At 46.5% G+C, this 20,563-nt stretch overlaps 1 protein-coding gene across 3 annotated transcripts in view; it reads right to left on the bottom strand.

Annotated features, from left to right (window-relative positions):
* Nucleotides 1-20,563, bottom strand: part of DNAH11 (dynein axonemal heavy chain 11) — a 365,338-nt gene that overhangs the window by 208,641 nt on the left and 136,134 nt on the right. For all 3 annotated transcript variants that reach the window (XR_016222511.1, XM_089315357.1, XM_089315358.1), the window contains exons 31-35: nt 11,316-11,447; nt 7,994-8,154; nt 4,716-4,872; nt 4,120-4,265; nt 426-542 (exon numbers count right to left, since the gene is read on the bottom strand). Coding sequence is in view for 2 of the 3 variants with exons in the window: in XM_089315357.1 (XP_089171483.1) it covers nt 426-542; nt 4,120-4,265; nt 4,716-4,872; nt 7,994-8,154; nt 11,316-11,447 (713 nt within the window). In the remaining variant the exon portion in view is untranslated. The remainder of the gene's footprint in view (nt 1-425; nt 543-4,119; nt 4,266-4,715; nt 4,873-7,993; nt 8,155-11,315; nt 11,448-20,563) is intronic.

Genomic DNA, 20,563 nt, shown 5'->3' with positions numbered 1-20,563 from the left:
AATATATTAAAATATGTATATGCCGAGAACTAAATAAAAATCATGCCTATGTGATATTAACTTTATGAAATGTAAATGATAAAAGAGACTGGAAAATTCAACAATCAGTCGGGATGGTGACACTCTTAGGTTTTTGCCTTTTTCTCTTCCGTATCTCCTGAACAGTTCATAATCTGCAAAAACCATGCTTACCTATAAATACCATCACAACAGAGTGAATACTAAACATTGAAATGTAACTTTTAAATACTGATATTGTGCCCTGGTTTTATAATTAAAAAGGGCTCACTGAGCACAGTAAAAAATCTCTCTAATGCAGGTTTTCCATAGGAAATCTCGAGTAAAAGCAAAAGCACCACAGAGAGCAAACCAACGTTAGGTGGCACGAGCGTGCCAGGCGCTCGTCCACCAAGCCCAGCACTTACCTGAAAAGGGCTTTGAGATTTTCCGGTAACTCCGTTCGACCAGCGTATCCGGGGTTCATAGTAATAAATATTCCAACTGATGGCTTCAGCGGGATCGCTTCCCCAAGAAACACAAATCTGCCATAAGGAAAGAACATTGATGATGAAGTTAAATGTGCTGATTGGGTCTGAATGCACACTGACAAATGTAAACCGTGACAAAATGCAAATTAGTATTGGGAAGCGGCCGGATCTCTGTAATTTTCTTTAAAATGCATAAGCATACGTATTCTGGATATGTTTTGAAGCATCTTTATTAAAAATGCCCTTCCTCTCCCTCGAGGAGTTACAGGAAGTAGTCTGTTTTCATTTTAGCACAGCCGTCATAGAAAGCATACAAACAAGGACCTGCCTACTTGAAGCTGGAATGACAGGTGATGTGGGGCTGTCATTCCTTGAATGGGAAACGGCACAGATAATGTCCACACCCAGAAGGAAAGGAATTCCCTGTCCCATCTTTGCCTGGTTGTTCAGCCTTCCTTCATTCCTCCCTTCCTCTATCTACCCAGTGTTCCAAGGAGGCAGATTCGCATGGTGGTTACGGCAGCCACTCTGTTCAGAGTTCAGATGCACTAGTCACTAGGGCACTTTCATTCTCCTCTGTAAGATCTAATTCCCTCATCCCCAAAAAGGTGAGGAAAGCTCTTTATTGGATTATGTGTGGATTTCAGAGACTCTGAATAAAGACAGCTAAGATAAATATACACAATGCTCAGAACGTGGCGGGGACTCAGCAGCTGTTAGCAGTGAGCGGGGCTGCTGTGACTACTTGAAGGTATTGAAGAAGCAGTGAGGCCAGCGCCACGGCTCACTAGGCTAATCCTCCGCCTTGCGGTGCCGGCACACCGGGTTCTAGTCCCGGTCGGGGCACCGGATTCTGTCCCAGTTGCCCCTCTTCCAGGCCAGCTCTCTGCTGTGGCCAGGGAGTGCAGTGGAGGATGGCCCAAGTGCTTGGGCCCTGCACCCCATGGGAGACCAGGAGAAGCACCTGGCTCCTGCCTTCAGATCAGCGCAGTGTGCTGGCTGCAGCGGCCATTGGAGGGTGAACCAACGGCAAAGGAAGACCTTTCTCTCTGTCTCTCTCTCTCTCACTGTCCACTCTGCCCGTCAAAAAAAAAAAAGAAGAAGCAGTGAAAGATGTTTGGAAGAGTTTGATGGACCCGGTTAGGCTATTGATGACCAGGGAAATGCGATGGTGAAGGGGTCAAGAGCCAAACTGAGAAGTAAGCAGGAGGAAACTTTCAAATCGGAGTCAATGAAACATACTATGAGGGGTCTTCAAAAGTTCATGGAAAATGCATGTTAAGAAAAAAGTATAGGGCCGGCACTGTGCGAACAGTGGGTTAATGCCCTGGCCTGAAGTGCCAGCATCCCATATGGGCACAGATTCGAGTCCCGGCTGCTCCACTTCTGATCCAGCTCTCTGCTGTGGCCTGGGAAAGCAGTAGAAGATGGCCCAAGTCCTCGGACCCCTGCACTTGCGTGGGAGACCTGGAAAAAGCTCCTGGCGACTGGCGCAGCTCTGGCCATTGTAGCCAATTGGGGAGTTAACCATCGGATGGAAGACCTCTCTCTCTCTCTCTCTTTTTCCTTCTCCTCTCTGTGTAACTCTGTGTAACTCTTTCAAATAAAGAAAGAAAGAAAAAAGTATGCATGCATTTCACAAGTTTTTGCACCTATACACACTTATCTTTGGATTCCATTTCATTGAATTTTTCTTAAGTACCCATGCATAAAGCTGATCTCTTGCTGGAAAAAGAAAGGGCTGAGGGAGGTAGGAGCTAGGCCTGTATCACAGAGGAGGGAGAATAAAGAGAGGGAGAAAGAAACCTTGAGACTTAGGACTCGGCGCACCTTAGATTCGGGTAATTCAGAGCAGGTGGATCTTGAACAGCCAAGGTAGACAAGAATGCCAGCCTGGGCGGTGAAGTGGACAGGCCCGGCAGGGCTGCTCACAGGACGACAGGTGGCTACTGCCACAGGAGACCTGACTGCCCCATTGTACACAGTGGGCAGAGCCACAGGTGGAATGGACGGACCTCAGGGTTGCAGCCAGCAAGACCCTGGGAAGGGTGTGGTTGAGACATGGTCCCATGTCTTTGCTCCTCCCGTGGACTAGGAGTGGAACAAACCCAGGAAATCATGGAGGCTCCTGCTGTGTACACAGGGGCCAGACCAAGGAGGAAGAGAGACACCTCACAAGCAGACGAGGCAGAGGAGGCCGCCAAGAAGTACAGTTGGAAATTTTCAGAAATCATTGCACGGATCAGGTCCATAAGTCTCCATAATAAAGGATGGCTTCAAGTGACAACTGGGTTTCCTAAGATAATGAAATTTTAATTAAAAACAAAATAAAATACAATTGAGGATCAAAGAAGAAGGAACCACACTCGTCTATCATGGCGCAGGTGAGGCACACGACACCGGGACCCTAGGCCATGTGGTGCAGGGACTAAGAGGCTCCATGGGAGGTGGCACCACCAAGATCCACCTACCGAAAACTAGAAACTTCTACAAGTTCACAGCTTCAAGGGGCTAAATAATCCTTCCCTAAATGGGAAACTGAAAATGTCCCCATGGACAAGATAGTTAACTGAGTAAAACATCCTAAAAAATGGGGGTCAGAGGTAAGCCAGATACATGAGGTTGTACCATGTGGCAAAAAAACAGTACAAAGAGAATCAGAATTAGGGAATTGGGCTGTGTCCTATAATATTCATTTCTTAAATGCATTCATCAAACCCTAAGTGTATGCTCTATTTTGCCTTTGGGGAGAGTGGCATCATGTTGTAAAGTGGTTAGATCCCAGACACATCTTGAAAGATTTGGCCAGAGTTCTTGGAAGAACGTGAAGGTATCTGCAATGGAACAATGAACAAGGTAGGCCTTGGTGGGAAGACTGGGATTTTGATTGTAAAGTCTGCTAAACAGCAGAGGCCCGTGAGACATCGAGGGCAGTCTTGAGATGTCTAAATAAGCAGTTGCTCCTACAAATCTAGAGACGGAGAGAGAGGAGATCCAGGCACCTGCTCGTCAGCAGCATCAGGACACTGTCTGAAAGCCGTAGCACTGCATAAAATCGCCAAGGGAGGAAATACAGAGAGACAAAAGAAGTCCCCACACTGAGCACTGTGACATCCGCTAACAATAAGAAATAACAGCAAACACAGACATGGTGCTTCCCAGTGCCGGGGCACTCATCATCACGGTAATCAATCTGTAGGTACCGGTCTTCCCCATTTTATAGATGGGAAGAAGCCATCGACAGAGCAGCCATACGGTGCCATAAATGGAGGGGACAGTGGAATCCTGCAAATCACACAAAGATGCTGGGCCACTCAACAGGAAGTGACCAACTCCATTCGATGCTTCCAGAAGTCAAGGGAGGAGAGGGCTGAGAACTCATCCTTGCGTTCACCACAAAGTTTTTTTTTTTTTTTTTAAGAGATTAAATTAATGTACTTTGATGGTATTCAACACTTGAAACCCACACATGAAAAATGGGAAAATACTCAGAACCATTATTGCAAGTCATCTAGACTCTTATCTATGTTATGAGACAGGGAGAGGGAGCAACAGATGGTGGAGTGGGCTTACCTGTATTGGTCCACATTACTCTGATTGTAACAAGAGGAAAAAGCCACAAGGCACTTACCTCTCCTTCCTGTGTCTGATGGCATCGTGAATCATTTTCACCTGTACGGCCACCACGGACAGAACTTCCACAGCGATGCGGTTGAACTCATCAAAACAGCCCCAGGCTCCTGTCTGCACCAGTCCCTTATAGATGGTGCCTATGGACTAGGGGGTGGAGCGAGGCAGGCAGAACCAAACAGAAGAGGATTTTTTGATATTATTTTTTACTGAATTAGTTTCATTTTATTTGAAAGAGAGACAGACGGAACCTCCATCCTCTGGTTCACTCCCCAAATGCATGCAAGAGTGAAACCAGGAGTGAAACTCTGGCCATGCCAGAGTGAAACCAGGAGCTGGGAATGCAACCTGGATTCTCCCGCATGGGCAGCAGGGACCCAAGGAATTGAACCGACACTGCTGCCTCGCAGGTGTGCATTAACAGGAAGCTGGAATCGGGAGCTGAGCTGAGATGCAGGCATCCCAAGGGGCAACTTCACCACTGCACCACATGCCCACCTCCAGAAGACAGTTACAGGCAGCTGTTTCGATTCCTTCTGAATCGGAATGATTCCGGTAGCAGACTGCCTCTTCCATGTCATTTAACAGCTAACGTACCTTGTAGTCCATTTGCTCTGAACAGTTGAACACGTACACCATCATGCCCAGGGCGCGTCCGAGATCTTTGGTGGTTTCCGTCTTCCCTGTGCCAGCTGGGCCGGCAGGAGCCCCGCTCATGGTTAGATGAAGCGACTGAGTTAAAGTAATATAACACCTGGAAGCAACAGAAAACGTAACGACAGTCTGATGTGAGATTCCTCTAAGACATTTGGCGAAGTTTCTAAAACGCATTTTAGGAAACCCAGGTCTAGAATGTGGCAGTGGACAAAACACTGGAGTACTCCTGATGTGTTCCCGGCAGCAAGTCCGAATATTCTACATCAAATTCCTTTTTAAGGTTGGTCAATGAAAAATATTTTGGGAGGATGGATTGCTTTGTTGGTCTTGTTTCTGAAGAACCCTGTATCTGAATACAAATAACACTTGATTTGCAATGCTACTGAATTTCTGATATTTTTAGGTAAAAATGCTGCAAATGTGGTAGATAATGTCTCAAACTATTGTTTGCAAAAGAAAAATAGACAATAGTTAATGATGGATGAATTTAAGAACTGACTGCATTAAGGTGCTATTTAAAGAATACATAGAGATGAGATACATAACATAAATATATAGTATATAAATATATATTTCAATGTATAAAGTAAATATACAAAGATAATTTATTGAAATTTTAGGAATCTACCTTAAATGTGTTGCTATACAGATTTGATTACTGTAATACTGATTTTTTGCAGGAAATTCTCAGAGGTTGTTAGACTGGGGAAAATCATACAAAGACAGAATGCGACTTGTAAAAGAAGCAAAGACTAACAAATGGCAAAGGTCTTAAATAGCTGGTGTTCTCTGAGGCTTCTTCAGGTTTACAAATTATTTTTGTCGCCGGCGCCGCGGCTCACTAGGCTAATCCTCCGCCTAGCGGCGCCGGCACACCGGGTTCTAGTCCCGGTCAGGGTGCCGGATTCTGTCCCGGTTGCCCCTCTTCCAGGCCAGCTCTCTGCTGTGGCCAGGGAGTGCAGTGGAGGATGGCCCAGGTGCTTGGGCCCTGCACCCCATGGGAGACCAGGAAAAGCACCTGGCTCCTGGCTCCTGCCATCGGATCAGCGCGGTGCGCCGGCCGCAGCGCGCCGGCCGCGGCGGCCATTGGAGGGTGAACCAACGGCAAAGGAAGACCTTTCTCTCTGTCTCTCTCTCTCACTGTCCACTCTGCCTGTCCAAAAAAAAAAAAATTATTTTTGTCTTGGTATACACAGCAGGTCAAGTGGAAAGACACACACAGCGGTCAGGGAAACCAAGGACTAACATCTACTTTGCTCATCATCAGAGACTAACTTTGAATAAGTCTTTTTTAAAATAGGAATTAAAAATGCTCCAAACATATTTGAGAAAGAGAGGGAGGGACGGAGGAAGAGAATGAGTGAGAGAGTAAGCCCTTCCATCCGCCGGTCCACACCCTGGACGCCTCCAACAGGGGGCACTCAGTGTGACCTGAGCCAGCAGCCGGGACCTCAATCTAGGTTTCCCACGTGGGTGGTGGGGACTTGAGCCTCCCAGGATCTGTAGTGACAGAAGCTGGAGTCAGCAGCAGAGCCGAGTAGTCCAATGAGGATGTCTTAGCTGCCGGGCCCACTGCCCACTCCTCAAGTCAGTCTTTGGGTATCAACATGCCTCAGTTTTCCCTCCCATAGAATGAGGCTCGCGGTAGGGCTCCGTGGAAGAAGCCCAGGTCTGCCTTGAGAAGTTCAGAGCACTAAGCAAGTAGAAGCAATCGCTTAGGAAATCGGGCAGTGTTCCTGTGTTTTAATCCACTGCCCTCCTCAGCACACCTGCAGTGAAATGGAGTGAAGATTGCAGAGAATGTCCTGAAGAAGCGACGAGATCCCTGTCATCTTTTCTGGTGCCTCGGAATTTGGCTGTGTGTGGGGCTCCTTTTTATTTTTATTTTTGACAGGCAGAGTGGACAGTGAGAGAGAGAGACAGAGAGGAAGGTCTTCCTTTTTCTGTTGGTTCACCCTCCAATGGCCGCTGCAGCTGGTGCACTGCGCGCTGATCCAAAGCCAGGAGCTAGGTGCTTCTCCTGGTCTCCCATGCGGGTGCAGGGCCCAAGCACTTGGGCCATCCTCCACTGCACTCCCGGGCCACAGCAGAGAGCTGGCCTGGAAGAGGGGCAACCAGGACAGAATCCAGCGCCCTGACTGGGACTAGAACCTGGTGTGCCAGCACTGCAGGTGGAGGATTAGCCTAGTGAGCCACAGCGCCGGCCCGTGGGGCTCCTTATGCCCACAGAATGCATTTCCCACCTGCCTGCCAGTTAGGAGTGGCCAGGTGACCAAGTGCCCACCAATGTGATATGCACGGGAATGATGGGTGCCATTCCCAGCACATCTCCTCAGAGACATCTGGCCTGGACTTTCTTTTGCCCCTTTTCTGCTGGCTGTAACAAGTGTGGAAGCCCCGTGGGGTGTGTCAGCAGCCTGCCCGCCTACACTGCCAGCCCACTTGCTTCTGGGTTACACACTGTATTTCGACGCATCACTGTAACAGCAGCTCAGCCTGTGTTCTCCACTGTTCACCTGTTGCCAGCGCCAGTCTATCAGGCATAGAAGGGCTGGCTCACCCAGTTCTCTGAAGCTGCCCACATATGCAAGAAGGAGATACAACTGCCCCACCTGACGCCCAACAAGGACACGTTGAGCGTCCAATGAGACCCAACGAACACCGTGAAAGGAATCACTGTGCTAATGTACACAGTTGCTCAGCAACCCAACGAAATGGAAATGAAATACACACAAGGGAAGCATCTCATCCGACACTGCTCATGCTACCAAAATGATCCTTCGTCTTCCTTTTAACTGCTGAAGAAACCAAAAGCACGCTTTAAATTAGAAAGTTAATAATCAGTGCTAATATACACATTATTTTTTTTAAAAAAAGATTCATTTATTTGAAGGGTGGAGAGAAAGAGGGAAATACATACACACATATATTTTAAATGTCTTTTTAAAATAAGAATTAAAAATTTTACAAACACATTTGAGAAAGAGGGAAGAGGGAGGGATGTGTGTGTTTGTGTGTGTGTGGAGAGAGAGAGAGAAAGAACAGGAAAGATACATATATACGTTTCTTAATATATTACATGTACATAGTATATATGTATATCTAGTACTTGGCACACAGTACTCCAGAAGTACTTCCTTGTTCTCCCACACTTCCACCCGTGCGAGCAGAGCTCTGGACTGACTTCGCAGCCACCTGACTAGACTTGTGGTTGTTACCTGTCGGTTAGAGGAGTGATCACCAGCCGAGGGCCGTTTCCTAAGTATTCATAGAAGTACTGGAACCGGGCATCGCAGATGTCGACAAAGCAGTGTCTGCGGGTGTCGTCCCACTGATGACGGAGCTGAGACAGCCACGCGAAAGCATGGGGGCTGACAACCTACAGTCAGGGGCAGGATCATTACACAGAGGACGCCGGTGGTTTCCTGGCCACAAACGTAATCTAGTCAGTCTATCCCTTCAGCTCTGTGGGCCTGGGTTCACGTGTTACTGCTAACGTTCTCATAAACAGGAAATCCCTTGTATGCCACTGCAATTCATAACTGCAGAGACAGGTGAACGCTTCATCACAAATGGATCTACAGCAAAAGACTTCCTTTTATACTGGCTTCTGCGGAAAACAATGCCAATATGTTCCCTTTTATATTTCACCCAGATGATTGGGTAATTTCATAATTCTGTATGCATATCACTAAAATCCAATAGAAAAATCACATTTTCTGCATTAAACTAATGCTTAATCCATCATTTCTGCATGTCAGAAGTATAAAAGATTTATTTGAAAGGCAAGGTGAGAGAGAGAGAGAGAGCGCAACAGAGGGAGAATCTTCCACCTGCTGGTTCACTCCCCAAATGGCTGCAAAGGCTAGGAGCATCATCTGGGTATCTCACATGGGTGGCAGGGACCCCAATACTTGGGCCATCTTCCTCTGCTTTTTCAGGAACATTAGCAGGGAGCTGGATTGGAAGGGGAGCACCTGGGACTCAAACCAGCGTTCATATAAGATGCTGGCGTCAAAAGAAATGGCTTAACCCACCATGCCATGGTGCTGGCCCTAAGAACCTAACACTTACAACCATATTCATTCTAAAGTCAGTTTGCCTCAAAAACAGACCTTTTCACTTTGCTTTCCATTACTTCAAAGAACAGTATTTTTTCATTACTATTCTTTCCCAACCCACCCAGCCCTCTTCCAGCTTGATAAGAACTTGTCCATCTCCTTTAAGGCACATCTCTGGGGTTTCTTGGGAATCATGTCCATGTATTTCAGATGGTGAGAATTAGACTGTGTATTTTAGTACAAGATAGGGGGTATTTTTTAAAGATTTATTTATTTATTTGAAAGTTGCAGCCACACAGAGAGAGGAGAGGCAGAGACAGAGAGAGGTCTTCCATCCACTGGTTCACTCCCAGCTGGCCACAACAGCTGGAGCAGAGCCAGTCAGAAGCCAGGATCCAGGAGCTTCCCCTGAGTCTCCCATGCAGGTGCAGGGGCCCAAGGACGTGGGCCATCTTCTACTGCTTTCCCAGGCCATAGCAGAGAGCTGGATCAAAAGTGGAGCAGCTGGGACTTGAACCGGTGCCCATATGGGATGCCAGCACTGTAGGCAGTGGCCTTACCCACTATGCCACAGCACCGGCACCATAAAAGATATTTTTAAATCCTAACTTATCCTACCTTCAAGTCATCAGAGTGACAAGACAAAATAAAAAAAATATATATATATACACATATATGTGTGTGTGTGTGTATATATATGAATGGCAAGTTGTGCAGAAAGCAGCTCTTGATACTTCATTATCAAAAGAAGAACAGAGTAAGTGGGATTTTCCAAGAATTCACTTTGGATTTTCAATTAAACAACACTGTTCATGGGGCCAGCGCTGTGGTGTATAAGGTTAAGCCTCTGCCCATGCTGCACCCCATATGGGCACCAGTTCGAGTTCTGGCTGCTCCACTTCTGCTCCAGCTCCCTGCTAGTGCACCTGCAAAGGCAGCAGAGGATGGTGGAGGTGCTTGGGCCCATGAACCCAAGTGAGAGACCCAGAAGAAGCTCCTGGCTCCTGGCTTTGGCCTGGCCTTTGCGGCCATTTGAGGAGTGAACCAACAGATGGAAGATCTTTCTCTCTGCCTGTCTTTTTCTCTATCTCTGCCTTTCAAATAATGCATGAATTAAAAAAAAAAAAAAGAAAAACTTGAACAAAAAACATTGTTCACTAATCGTCTGGAAGGTTGACTGAGGAATGCTGATGTTCACACGTCAGAAAGAAGCGTTTCCTTGTACTTCATTGAGAGAAGTAAAATTCACTTTGAGGGGCCGGCACTGTAGTGGAGTAGGTTAAGCCTCACCCTGCAGCACCGGGATCCCATATGGATGCCAGTTTGAGTTGCAGCTGCTCCGCTTCCGATCCAGCTCTCTGCTCTGGCCTGGGAAAACAGTAGAAGAGGACCCAAGTGCCTGGGCTGCTGAACCCACATGGGAGATGTGGAAGAAGCTCCAGGCTCCTGGCTTCAGATCAGCTCTGCTCTGGCCACTGTGGCCACTTGGGGAGTGAACCAGTGGATGGAAGACCTTTCTCTCTGTCTCTCTTTCTCAATGTCTGTAACTCTACCTCTCAAATAAATAAGATCTTTAAAAATGTTCACTTTGATTTTAATACATTGAGAAGTAGAAAAACAATAAAGACATTTCACAACATACACATGCAAGGTGTGCAACTGACTGGCTGAAATGCCATCACACCCAGAGAGTGACAGGCGCGATGCATCAGTGCTGCTTGCTGACACGTGTAAGGAAGAATGTGGTTTGCAAAAGGAGAGAGAAAATTGCCTTTTCACATGAGTCACTGCCAGCATCTAAGAGACACATTTTCTTTTTCCAGAGACAGGGAGAGAAAGTTATTGATACACAGAAAGGATTAGAAAATAACTCCTTACAAGGAAGTGACTCAGTTAGCCAGGAAAGACAAACGCAAAGGCATGACCAGATAACCTAAAAAAGCACCCAGTAATTCTCTCTTTGGGGGGCAACTGATCAAAGGCACAAGGAGACAGTGAGTGACATTTACAATCTTGTTGCCATTGGCTGTGTAGGTCACCAGGTGTGATTCATAGTGGCTTCAAGAGAAGCCAGCAGACACAGGGCTAAGCAGGTCACATCTCACAGTTCTTCCATCTGGGTTAATTTGTGGAAGTTTTGAGGCTCCTATCTTGGCAAAATCCTTGGGGGACATCATTCGGGCTCATTCTCATCTTCAAAAAGTTTATAGAAATGAGTATCGTAAAAAAACTACACCAAGATGTCAAAACTGTTTGCACTGAAGTGAATTTACTTTTTAACTCCATTTTCTGCAAACTTTTTTGGGGTACCCCCAATATCTTGGGCTAGCCCAAATCCAACATACCCAAAATAAGTACAACTTCTGAAGACTAACGCACAAACGGTTAGAAAGCAATGACTCTCCTGGAAGTATTCTGAAAATAAATACCAGATTCAGAAAACAAAAGCTAATAAGTGGGATTTCTACCCACAACTTGCCTTCTGGGAAATGAGTTTGGCCACCACATCCCTGGCGTGGACGTCTATGGTGCACAGGGTCATGATTTTCTGTCGGTCTCCAGGAGGAAGTTCTCCCAGCAGCAGTGTAATCAGAGAATTCAGCTGGGCAATCTAGGAGGAATTTGTGTAGAGGAGGGAAAGGTTACCAACACAGAAGACTGCTTTCGCCTGCAAAACATTGCCTTTTAAGTTTCATTTATTTGAAAGGCAGAGTTACAGAGAGAGGTACAGACAGAGAGAGAGGTCATCCATTTGCTGGTTCACTCCCCAAATGATCGTAACTGCCAGAGGTGAGTTGATCTGAAGCCAGGAGCTTCCTCCGGGTCTCCCATGTGGGTGCAGGGGCCCAAGCACTGGGCCATCCTCTGCTGCTTCCTCAGGCACATTAGCAGGGAGCTGGATCACAAGTGGAGCATCTGGAACTCGAACTGGTGCCCATAGGGGATGCTGGCACTGCAGGCTGGGGCTTTAGCCTGTTGTACCACAGCACCAGCCCCTGCAAAACATTTTCAAATGTGCTAACCCAGCAGGTCCTCCCAGCCTCCCTCACAGGACTACACAGATGAAGGAGCTAAGACTCAAAAGATTGTGACCCTGTGAGAAGTGACAAGGCCAGGGGCAGAAGCAGAGGTTCCTGGTGGCCTTGAACCGACTCTCCAACCTAATGGTGACAGAGTTTCCAACTTAGAATAGGAATTTAGGAGCTGTTACTGTGGCATAATGAGTAAAGCGATCGCTTGCAACGCCATCATCCCATATGGACACTGGGTTGTGTCCCAGCTGCTGCACTTCCAATCCAGTTTCCTGCCCTGGGAAAAGCAGCAGACGATGGCCCAAGTGTTTGTGCCCCCACAACCCATCTGGGAGACACAAGTGAATCTCCTGGCTCTGGTATGGCCCAGCCATGGCTATTGCAGCTACTTGAGGAGTGACTCAGTGGATGGAAGATCCTTCTCTGTTTCTCCCTCTAACTCTATCAATTTCCAAAGTACAGTTTATGGATTACAATGGCTTTTCCCCCCCCATAACTTCACTCCCACCCGCACCCCTCCCATCTCCCACTCCCTCTCCCATTCCATTCACATCAAGATTCATTTTCAATTATATTTATATAAAGAAGATCAATTTAGCATATATTAAGTAAAGATTTCATCAGTTTGCACCCACACAGAACATAAAGTGTAAAATACTGTTTCAGTACTAGTTATAGCATTAATTCACATTGGACAACACTTTAAGGACAGAGATCAAATAATAAATAAAGCTAAAAAAATTAGAATTTTAAATTGTCAGAGTAGACATTTTATAAAAATGTATAGTAAGAGTTAAATAAGTATTTTTTACTTTAGAAAGGACTACAACTAAAATGTAGTGTTTTTTAATTTTCTGATAAAATTTTCTGATGATTACTGAGAATATATTTAAAACATGGAGCTTGGACAGATATTTGGTAGAGTGGTTAAGACACCACTTGGAATGCCCACATCCCATATCAGAGTGTCTGGGTTCGAGTCCTGGCTCTGCCCCTAATTCCAGCTTCCCACTAATGCATGCTCTGGGAGGCCGCAGGTGATCCCTCAAGTAGTTAGGTTCCTGCCATCCATGAGGGAGACCTGCCTTGAATTCCCGGCTCCTGCTGCAGCTCCAGCCCAGCTCCAGCTGTTGCAGCTATTTGGGCAGTGAATGAGCAGACCAGAGCAAGCCCTCTTTCTGCCTCTGTGTATCTCTCTGCCTCTCAAATCAAAACAAGGAGATTTAAAACAAGAAGATTTAAATGCACAGTGGAAGGGTCTCCCACGTCATTCCTATTCACACCACTCTTCTTGCTAAGGTCTGTTGCTCTCTTAGATGGGTATTTTTCAAACTGCTGGTCTTTTTTCTGTAGAATGGAAGAGAAGTTCCCCCCGCGACAACTGAGGATCCCTAACTTTGCAGACGGAGACAATGTGTCCCTGCCATACTCATCACACAGACCAATCCAGGGAGGGGCACTCAGACCAACTTCAGCAATGGCCCTCAGCTGCATCTCAAAGATTCCCTGTCCTGCCCTCCATAGGATCTCCAGCTCCCTAACCTTAGGAACTGTGGCTATGCAAGACTTAAGATCTACCACGAAGGGAGCTGAGAAAGAACTGTGTAAGACATTCCAGAGAGGCAACAGCTTTACAATCATTTCATCTACCTTCCTCCTCTTCCCACCCAGCTTTACGGAGCTAGGACTGCCAAACACTCACTGGACACATTTCAAGTGCACAATGTGATATGTTGATACATGTTTAAACTGTGCTGTGATTACCACAATCAAGCTCATTGTCACATCCATCACCTCACACAGCTAATTTGTGGGGTAGAGAAGAGGGGAGTACGAACACTTGAGATCTGCTCTCTTCACAGATTTTAAGTTGTCGTTATTGTACAGTAAGTTACTTTATAACTCCAAGTCAGGGCCTTTTGACCAAAACCTCCCCTTCTCCCCTCACTTCCCATCCCCCGGTAACCACCCTTCTATCCTCGTTATCTTGAGTTGGACTTCTTCTAGTTTTAGATTCCACATATAAGTGAGACCATGCAGGGTCTTTGTCTGGCTTACATCACTTAGCGTAACACAGTGCAAACTCAACCCTGCTGTCACTGATGACAGAATTCCCTTCTTCCAACAGCTAGAGAGCATTCCATGGAATGTGAGTACGGGCGTGTGTATTTCTCATTTTCTTTATCCATCTATCCAGGAGCACTTAGGCTGTTACCATATCTTGGCTAGTGTGAATACTGTTGCAATGGACATGGGATGCAGACATTTCACAGATATAGTTAATTCACTTCCTTCAGATGTGTGCCCAGATGTGGGACAGCTGACTCATATGATGATTCTATTTTTAATTAATTAATTAATTTCAAAGGCAGAGTTACAGTTAGAAGGAGAAATACAGAGAGAAATATCAACCTACTAACCATCAGTTCATTCCCCAAATGTTGCAGTGGCCAGGACATGGCCAGGGTCCTAAGCCAGGAGCTTCATTTGGTCTCCTACTGGGTGCAGGGGCCCAAGCACTTGGGCCATCTTCAGCTGCTTTCCCAGGTGCATTAGCAGGGAGCTGGACTGGAAGTGGAGCAGCCTGGATTCAAACTGGTGCCCATACGGGATGCCTCACAGGCAGTGGCTTAACCTGCTATTCTACAATGTCGGCCCTATTTTTATTTTTATTTCTAGTAACTTCCACACTGCTTCCCATAATGGGTATACTACAATGGATTCTAAGAACTCATTTTGTTGGTATGTACTGTCTACCCAAGATAATCCATAGATTCAATGCAACCTGTATCAAAATTCTACATTTTTCACAGACATAGAAAAAGAGTCTTAAAACTTGTATGGAACCATAGAAGACTAAAAATAGCTACAGCAATTGTGAGCGAGCAGAACAAAGCTGGGCACATCACTCATCCTTCAAATTATATTACAAAGCTACAGAAATCAAAACAGCACGGTACTGGTATAAAAACAGACATACAGATCAGTAGAATAGAGTCCAGAAATATATTTTTCAACTGATTTTCAATAGGTACTAAAAATACACAATAGGGAAAGAATATCTTCAATCAATGATGTTGGGAGAACCAGATATCCATATACAAAAAATGACATCGGACCCTTAGCCATACTCACAACAGGTGGAAGTCCTGAAACAAAACTCTTAGAAGGGGGCATATGAAAAAACTCCTTGATATTGGCCTTGGCAATGATTTTTTGGATTTGACACTAAAAGCTCAGGCACTGAGAACAAAACACACAGATGGAACCAATATCAAACTGAAAAGGTAGATATTGGAAAGGAAAAAAAAATAAAGGAAACCATCAACAGAAAGGAAGTCTACAGAATGGGAACAAATATTTACAAACTAACCATCTAATCAGGGGTTAATATTCAAAATACATGAGGAAGTCATAAAGCTCCATAACAAATAAATAACAACCTGTTTTAAAAATGGGCAAAAACCTGAGTAGACATTTTTCCAAAGAAGATATAGAAAAGGTCAACTTGTACATGGAGAGGTTCAACACCACTAACTGGGAAAATGTAAATGAAAACCACAATGAGGTATCATCTCCTTTCAGATCAGCTGTTAAAGTTCAAAGGGTGGCCGGCGCTGCGGCTCACTAGGCTAATCCTCCACCTAGCGGCGCGGGCACACGGGGTTCTAGTCCCGGTTGGGGCGCCGGATTCTGTCCTGGTTGCCCCTCTTCCAGGCCAGCTCTCTGCTGTGGCCAGGGAGTGCAGTGGAGGATGGCCCAGGTGCTTGGGCCCTGCACCTGCATGGGAGACCAGGATAAGTACCTGGCTCCTGCCATTGGATCAGCGCGGTGCGCAGGCCGCAGCGCGCTGGCCGCGGTGGCCATTGGAGGGTGAACCAACGGCAAAAGAAGACCTTTCTCTCTCTCTCACTGTCCACTCTGCCTGTCAAAAAAAAAAAAAAAAAAAGTTCGAAGGGTAAGTATTGGCATGGATGAGCATTAACCTACTTTAAATATATTATACTGCAAAAAGGTACAGTGGTTTCCCTCTGTCGCTCCCCCTCTTCGCGGAGGAACGACACTAGACCCTGTGCTGTTCTTTTGTCTGCTCGGCCCTTCCCGGGTTTGCTGCTGGTTCTTCCCGGGTTGGCTGCCGATCCTTCCACCTCCGTGGAAGGGCGGCTCCCCCTGCCACTTTCCCCAATTCCGCGGGGGAGTGGCACACCGCCGGCCGGCTCTCTCGGGAGCTGCTCAGATGTTATCCGGATGTTCCCTTTAGATGTTCCTGGTGCATGTTGTCTCTCTCCTCCTTTATAGTCCTCTTCCACCAATCCCAACTCTGCTACCCACATGCCAAGTACGCTGCTCTCCTCCAATCAGGAGCAGGATCAGCTCCTGCAGGTTACTGGTCGAACTGGAGGCAGCTGTGTAAAAGTTGTTTACTCCTCTCCCAGCGCCATATTGTGGGAGAGCAGATGCATAGAATAAGTCTTAATTCCAGTAACTTAGTCTTGTCTGAGTTGCTCCCCACACCCTCTTTTCTTTAGGGGATACATTCCAGGATCCTCTGAGCATACCTAAAGGGACGGATAGTACTGAATCCTACAGCGTGCAGTACTATGTTTTCCCTACATCCTCATACCTATGATAAAGTTTACACATTAGGCACAATGAGAGACTGACCACAGTCAATAACAACAATGTACTTTAATCAAGTTAAGTGAACTTGGTCTCTCTGAAAGTATCTCACTGTACCACACCGCCATCCTTCCTCTTGTGATGGTATGAGATGACACAAATCCTACGTGACAACAGTGACCAGTGTAGGCACTGTGATGCAACACTGGGATGTGAAAGGGTTTCAGGTTGGGCAACCTTTCTGTCTGCCAAGGGCCATTTGGATAGTTATATCATTTGCAGGACAAACAAAATTATCAACTTTAAAACTGGCCACTCTCAGATTTACTCACTTTCGAGTTGCTTCTATAGTTGCCTTGGCAAGGGACAGAGCAAATAATTTCGTGGGCCTCACCCAGCAGTCTGGGTGTTCCCAAGCCCTGGTTACTGATCACAGAGCTGCAATACACCAACAGTCAGTCTGACAACCAAGACAGCTGCTAAGTGACTATCAGGAGGTAGGACATACAGCTTGGATACACTGGATAAATGACTCGTATCCCAGGCAGGACAGAGAGGGATGCTGCAAGATCTCATCACGTCGTTCAACACGACATGCAACTTATAGCTGATGAATTATTTATTTCTGGAATTTTCCACTGAAGAATTTCAGAGCTTAGTGGACTGTGGGTAACAAACGGTACAAAGTGAAACTGCATATAACAAAGGACTACTGTCAGCCGGCGCCACAGCTAACTAGGCTAATCCTCCGCCTGCGGCGCCGGCACCCTGGGTTCTAGTCCTGGTCAGGGCGCTGGATTCTGTCCGGGTTGCTCCTCTTCCAGTCCAGCTCTCTGCTGTGGCCAGGGAGTGCAGTGGAGGATGGCCCAAGTGCTTGGGCCCTGCACCCCATGGGAGACCAGGAGAAGCACCTAGCTCCTGGCTTCAGATCCACGCAGCACACCAACGGAAGTAAGATCTTTCTCTTTCTCTCTCACTGTCTAACTCTGCCTGTCCAAAAAAAAAAAAAAAAAAAAGACTACTGTAGTTATACTTCGGCAAAAGCAGATTGATCATTCTCTCCTGTGCCAGGTGTTCAGGCTGATTACCCTCTAGATTCTCAGTTCCGCGGAAGCAAGGCCAGTGTCTGCCTTATTTGGCACTTCATCCCCAGGGCCATGGAGAAGCTGTCAGACAGCAGGTGCTGAATGAGTGCTTGTCAAACCCATGGAGGAATGTACAGTAACAGTCTATGCACATGACCTTCCTAAACAAAATACACACGGTGGTTGCAAAGGAGTTGTTCTGGCCATGGATAGTTTCTCAACTGGGTCAAGGCACGCAGCCACTGCAGTCTCAAGTTTTACACCGCCACCACCATTTGGTTAAAAAGAGTTCACTGACTCAATGCTCATACGCTGTGAGGCCTTGTAAGAGCACTTGTAGTTTCAGGTGCTTTCACATGTATCGTCTTTGCTGGACCCCCCTCCCCCCAAGCCTGTGATTCTACATGATCGATTAATCTTTCACAGACGTTCAGTCAAATGCGAGATGATTCAGAGCTTGCCAGCGTTTTCTGCGCAGCCTCACTCCTTGGGGCTCCTACACTGTCTCTCCAGATTCAACCCTCCCTGATGATGCTGCTGTGGTGTAGGGGATAAAATCCATGCCCATAAAAATAAACCATTATAAAATGCCCATGAGTAGGGCAATGGCATCAGTTAGTTATTTCTATACGGTCATGCTATAAATGCAGATATGTTTGGGGCCTGCGACACACACACAGTCTTGGCAGCTTCCACAATGCATGCCCTGTCATGTCATCAGTGATTATTCTTGCCACTGATCATAGCAGCCTGGCCAGATTTCCTACTGACTCCAGGATGCTCGCCCCAAGTTGGCTCCCTCTGGTACACCTTGGCTTTATCTGGAGCAAGAGCACAGCAGGTACCTTGAACTAGAAAGAAGCCTAACTTCTTACCAAGACAAGAAGTAGATAAGTAAAACCCAAACTCTTACCTCCAGAGCCGAAAGCCTTCACAGGCTCATAGCACTCCTTTCCTGGCTCACTCCCACCTGACCACAGGAGCTCTCTCTCCTCTGTGCCCCCATCATGGCTCCTTCAAGGCTCTGACAACTGCTTCATCCGTCTGGTGTCATTTCCCCTGTGATCTCTGTTCAGTTGGCTTCCTCTCATCATCCAGGTCGCAGCTCTCACTTAGCCTGCAGCAAACTGACTCCTCTGGCCTGCCTGTGCACGAATAGCCCTTGCTAAGGGTAATATGGTTTGAGGGTGGCCTTCTAGGGTCATGTGATAGAAGCCTGGTCCCCAATGTAGCCCTACGGCAAGGAGGTGGGACCTACTGGGAGGTCATGAGACCACTACCCCTTCAGGGGCTGGGCTCAAGGTTTAAGGTCTTTCTCAAGAGACTGTTGCACCAAACATAGACTAGATGTTTAGCCTTATAGCTCAGACATCCACTTAGAATACTTGGGTGTGACTCCTGACTCCAGCTTCCTGCCAATGCAGACCCTGGGAAGCAAAGCTGATGGCTCAACAGGGGTCCCTGCCACTTCTGTGGGAGACCTAGATAGTGTTCCTGGCTCCTTCCTCTGAACCCAACCCAGCCCCAGATGTTGTAGGCATGAAGGGAGTCAATAGGTACTTGGGAGCTTGTTCCTTCTATTTTGTCTGTCAGCCACTTAAATAATAAATGTTTAAAAATAGCAAGACTGACCCCTCCGTGCCTTTGGCTTCCTGGCCCTCCCTGTGATTACTCTCTGCCTTACAGACTTCCTCATGATGCTGTCTAACTTGAGGTGATGGGGAGCCAGGCAGAATCTCTGCAGAGCTGGGCAGACACCAGAGCCGGGCAGACACCAGAGCCATGCTCCCGGACCTGGAGTTCTGTGAGCAAAACAGACCCCTTTTGTTGAAAAACTCCCCAGCCTCAACTGTTTATTTACAGCACTGGAAACATGTTAACACACTCCCTACCCAATGATTCCCTCTGTTTCTATGCTGTGCTCTTTATCACGATTGTCCTATCTTTTGCTTATTTCTTTGTTTACTATCGTTTGTCTCCTCCACGTTCATGATGTGCTCTAAAGGGGCAAAGGCCTAACTGTCTTATTCTGTGGTCTCTTCCCATACCTAGCAGAGGCGTAGGCACACAGTGTGCACAGGAAACATTTACCGTATGAAGAAATGAACAAAGAAACAGCAGCAACTGTGCACAGAACAACACTTTTTTCTCTCATTCACTTATTCATGGAAGACCACAAATGCGATGACTATTTCCAGAGCCTACAGACCAAAGAGGAATGCAGAAAAAACATTAGAACTATTTTGATAGGACAATTCAAATTACTCCAACAATACTCTGATACAGATATAAGGTTTTGCCTAATCCAGGGCTTGCAAAGGTCTTTATGAGGGAAGAGTATTTATGCTGAGACTAAGGAACGAATAGGATTTAGCTGATGGAGAATTTAAAGGTTGGCCACACAGTTGGGGAGAATTTAAGCCAAAGGAAGCAGCCTGCTTGAAGGACCAGAAGGGAGCAGGTGGTCGGTCCTTCGAGGGAACTGGAAGAAGCAAAGAATGGTAGGTGGAGGAAATGGAAGCAGAACAGGTACACATGGATGCTGCAGAGGAAGGAAGGGCTCAGGCATGCATAGCGTGCTCAGCTCATTTAAGGACATCTGATGTCACTGAAGGCTTCTGGAAGGTGGGGGCAATCACTGGATTTGTGTTTAAGATTTCTCTGGTCACAGAACATGTCCTTACAAAGAACTGTTCATCAACATTCACAGAGCCCCAAACTGAACACAATCCAAATGTTTAGCAGGTGAACAGATACAAATAACTGTGGTACAGCCATACAATGGGATACTACTCATCAATTACGTGCTATATCGTGGATGAATCTTTAAGCTAATTGTGCTGAAAGCAGCAAGGTGTACTCAGTAAAGATTCCTTGCATCTAAAGCTGTAGAAAATATAAACTAATTTGTAGTAACAACAGATTAGTAATGCGGATACAGACAAGGAATAGGAGAGAGAAGCTGCTAAGGGAGAATACTTTTGGAGTGT

Source organism: Oryctolagus cuniculus, chromosome 16, assembly GCF_051225735.1.
Source record: "Oryctolagus cuniculus isolate XC-2025 breed Fujian yellow rabbit chromosome 16, ASM5122573v1, whole genome shotgun sequence".
NCBI classification, from domain to species: Eukaryota; Metazoa; Chordata; class Mammalia; order Lagomorpha; family Leporidae; genus Oryctolagus; species Oryctolagus cuniculus.
The sequence above is the reverse complement of the archived record's forward strand: the minus strand, read 5'-3'. Positions and strand labels throughout refer to the sequence as shown.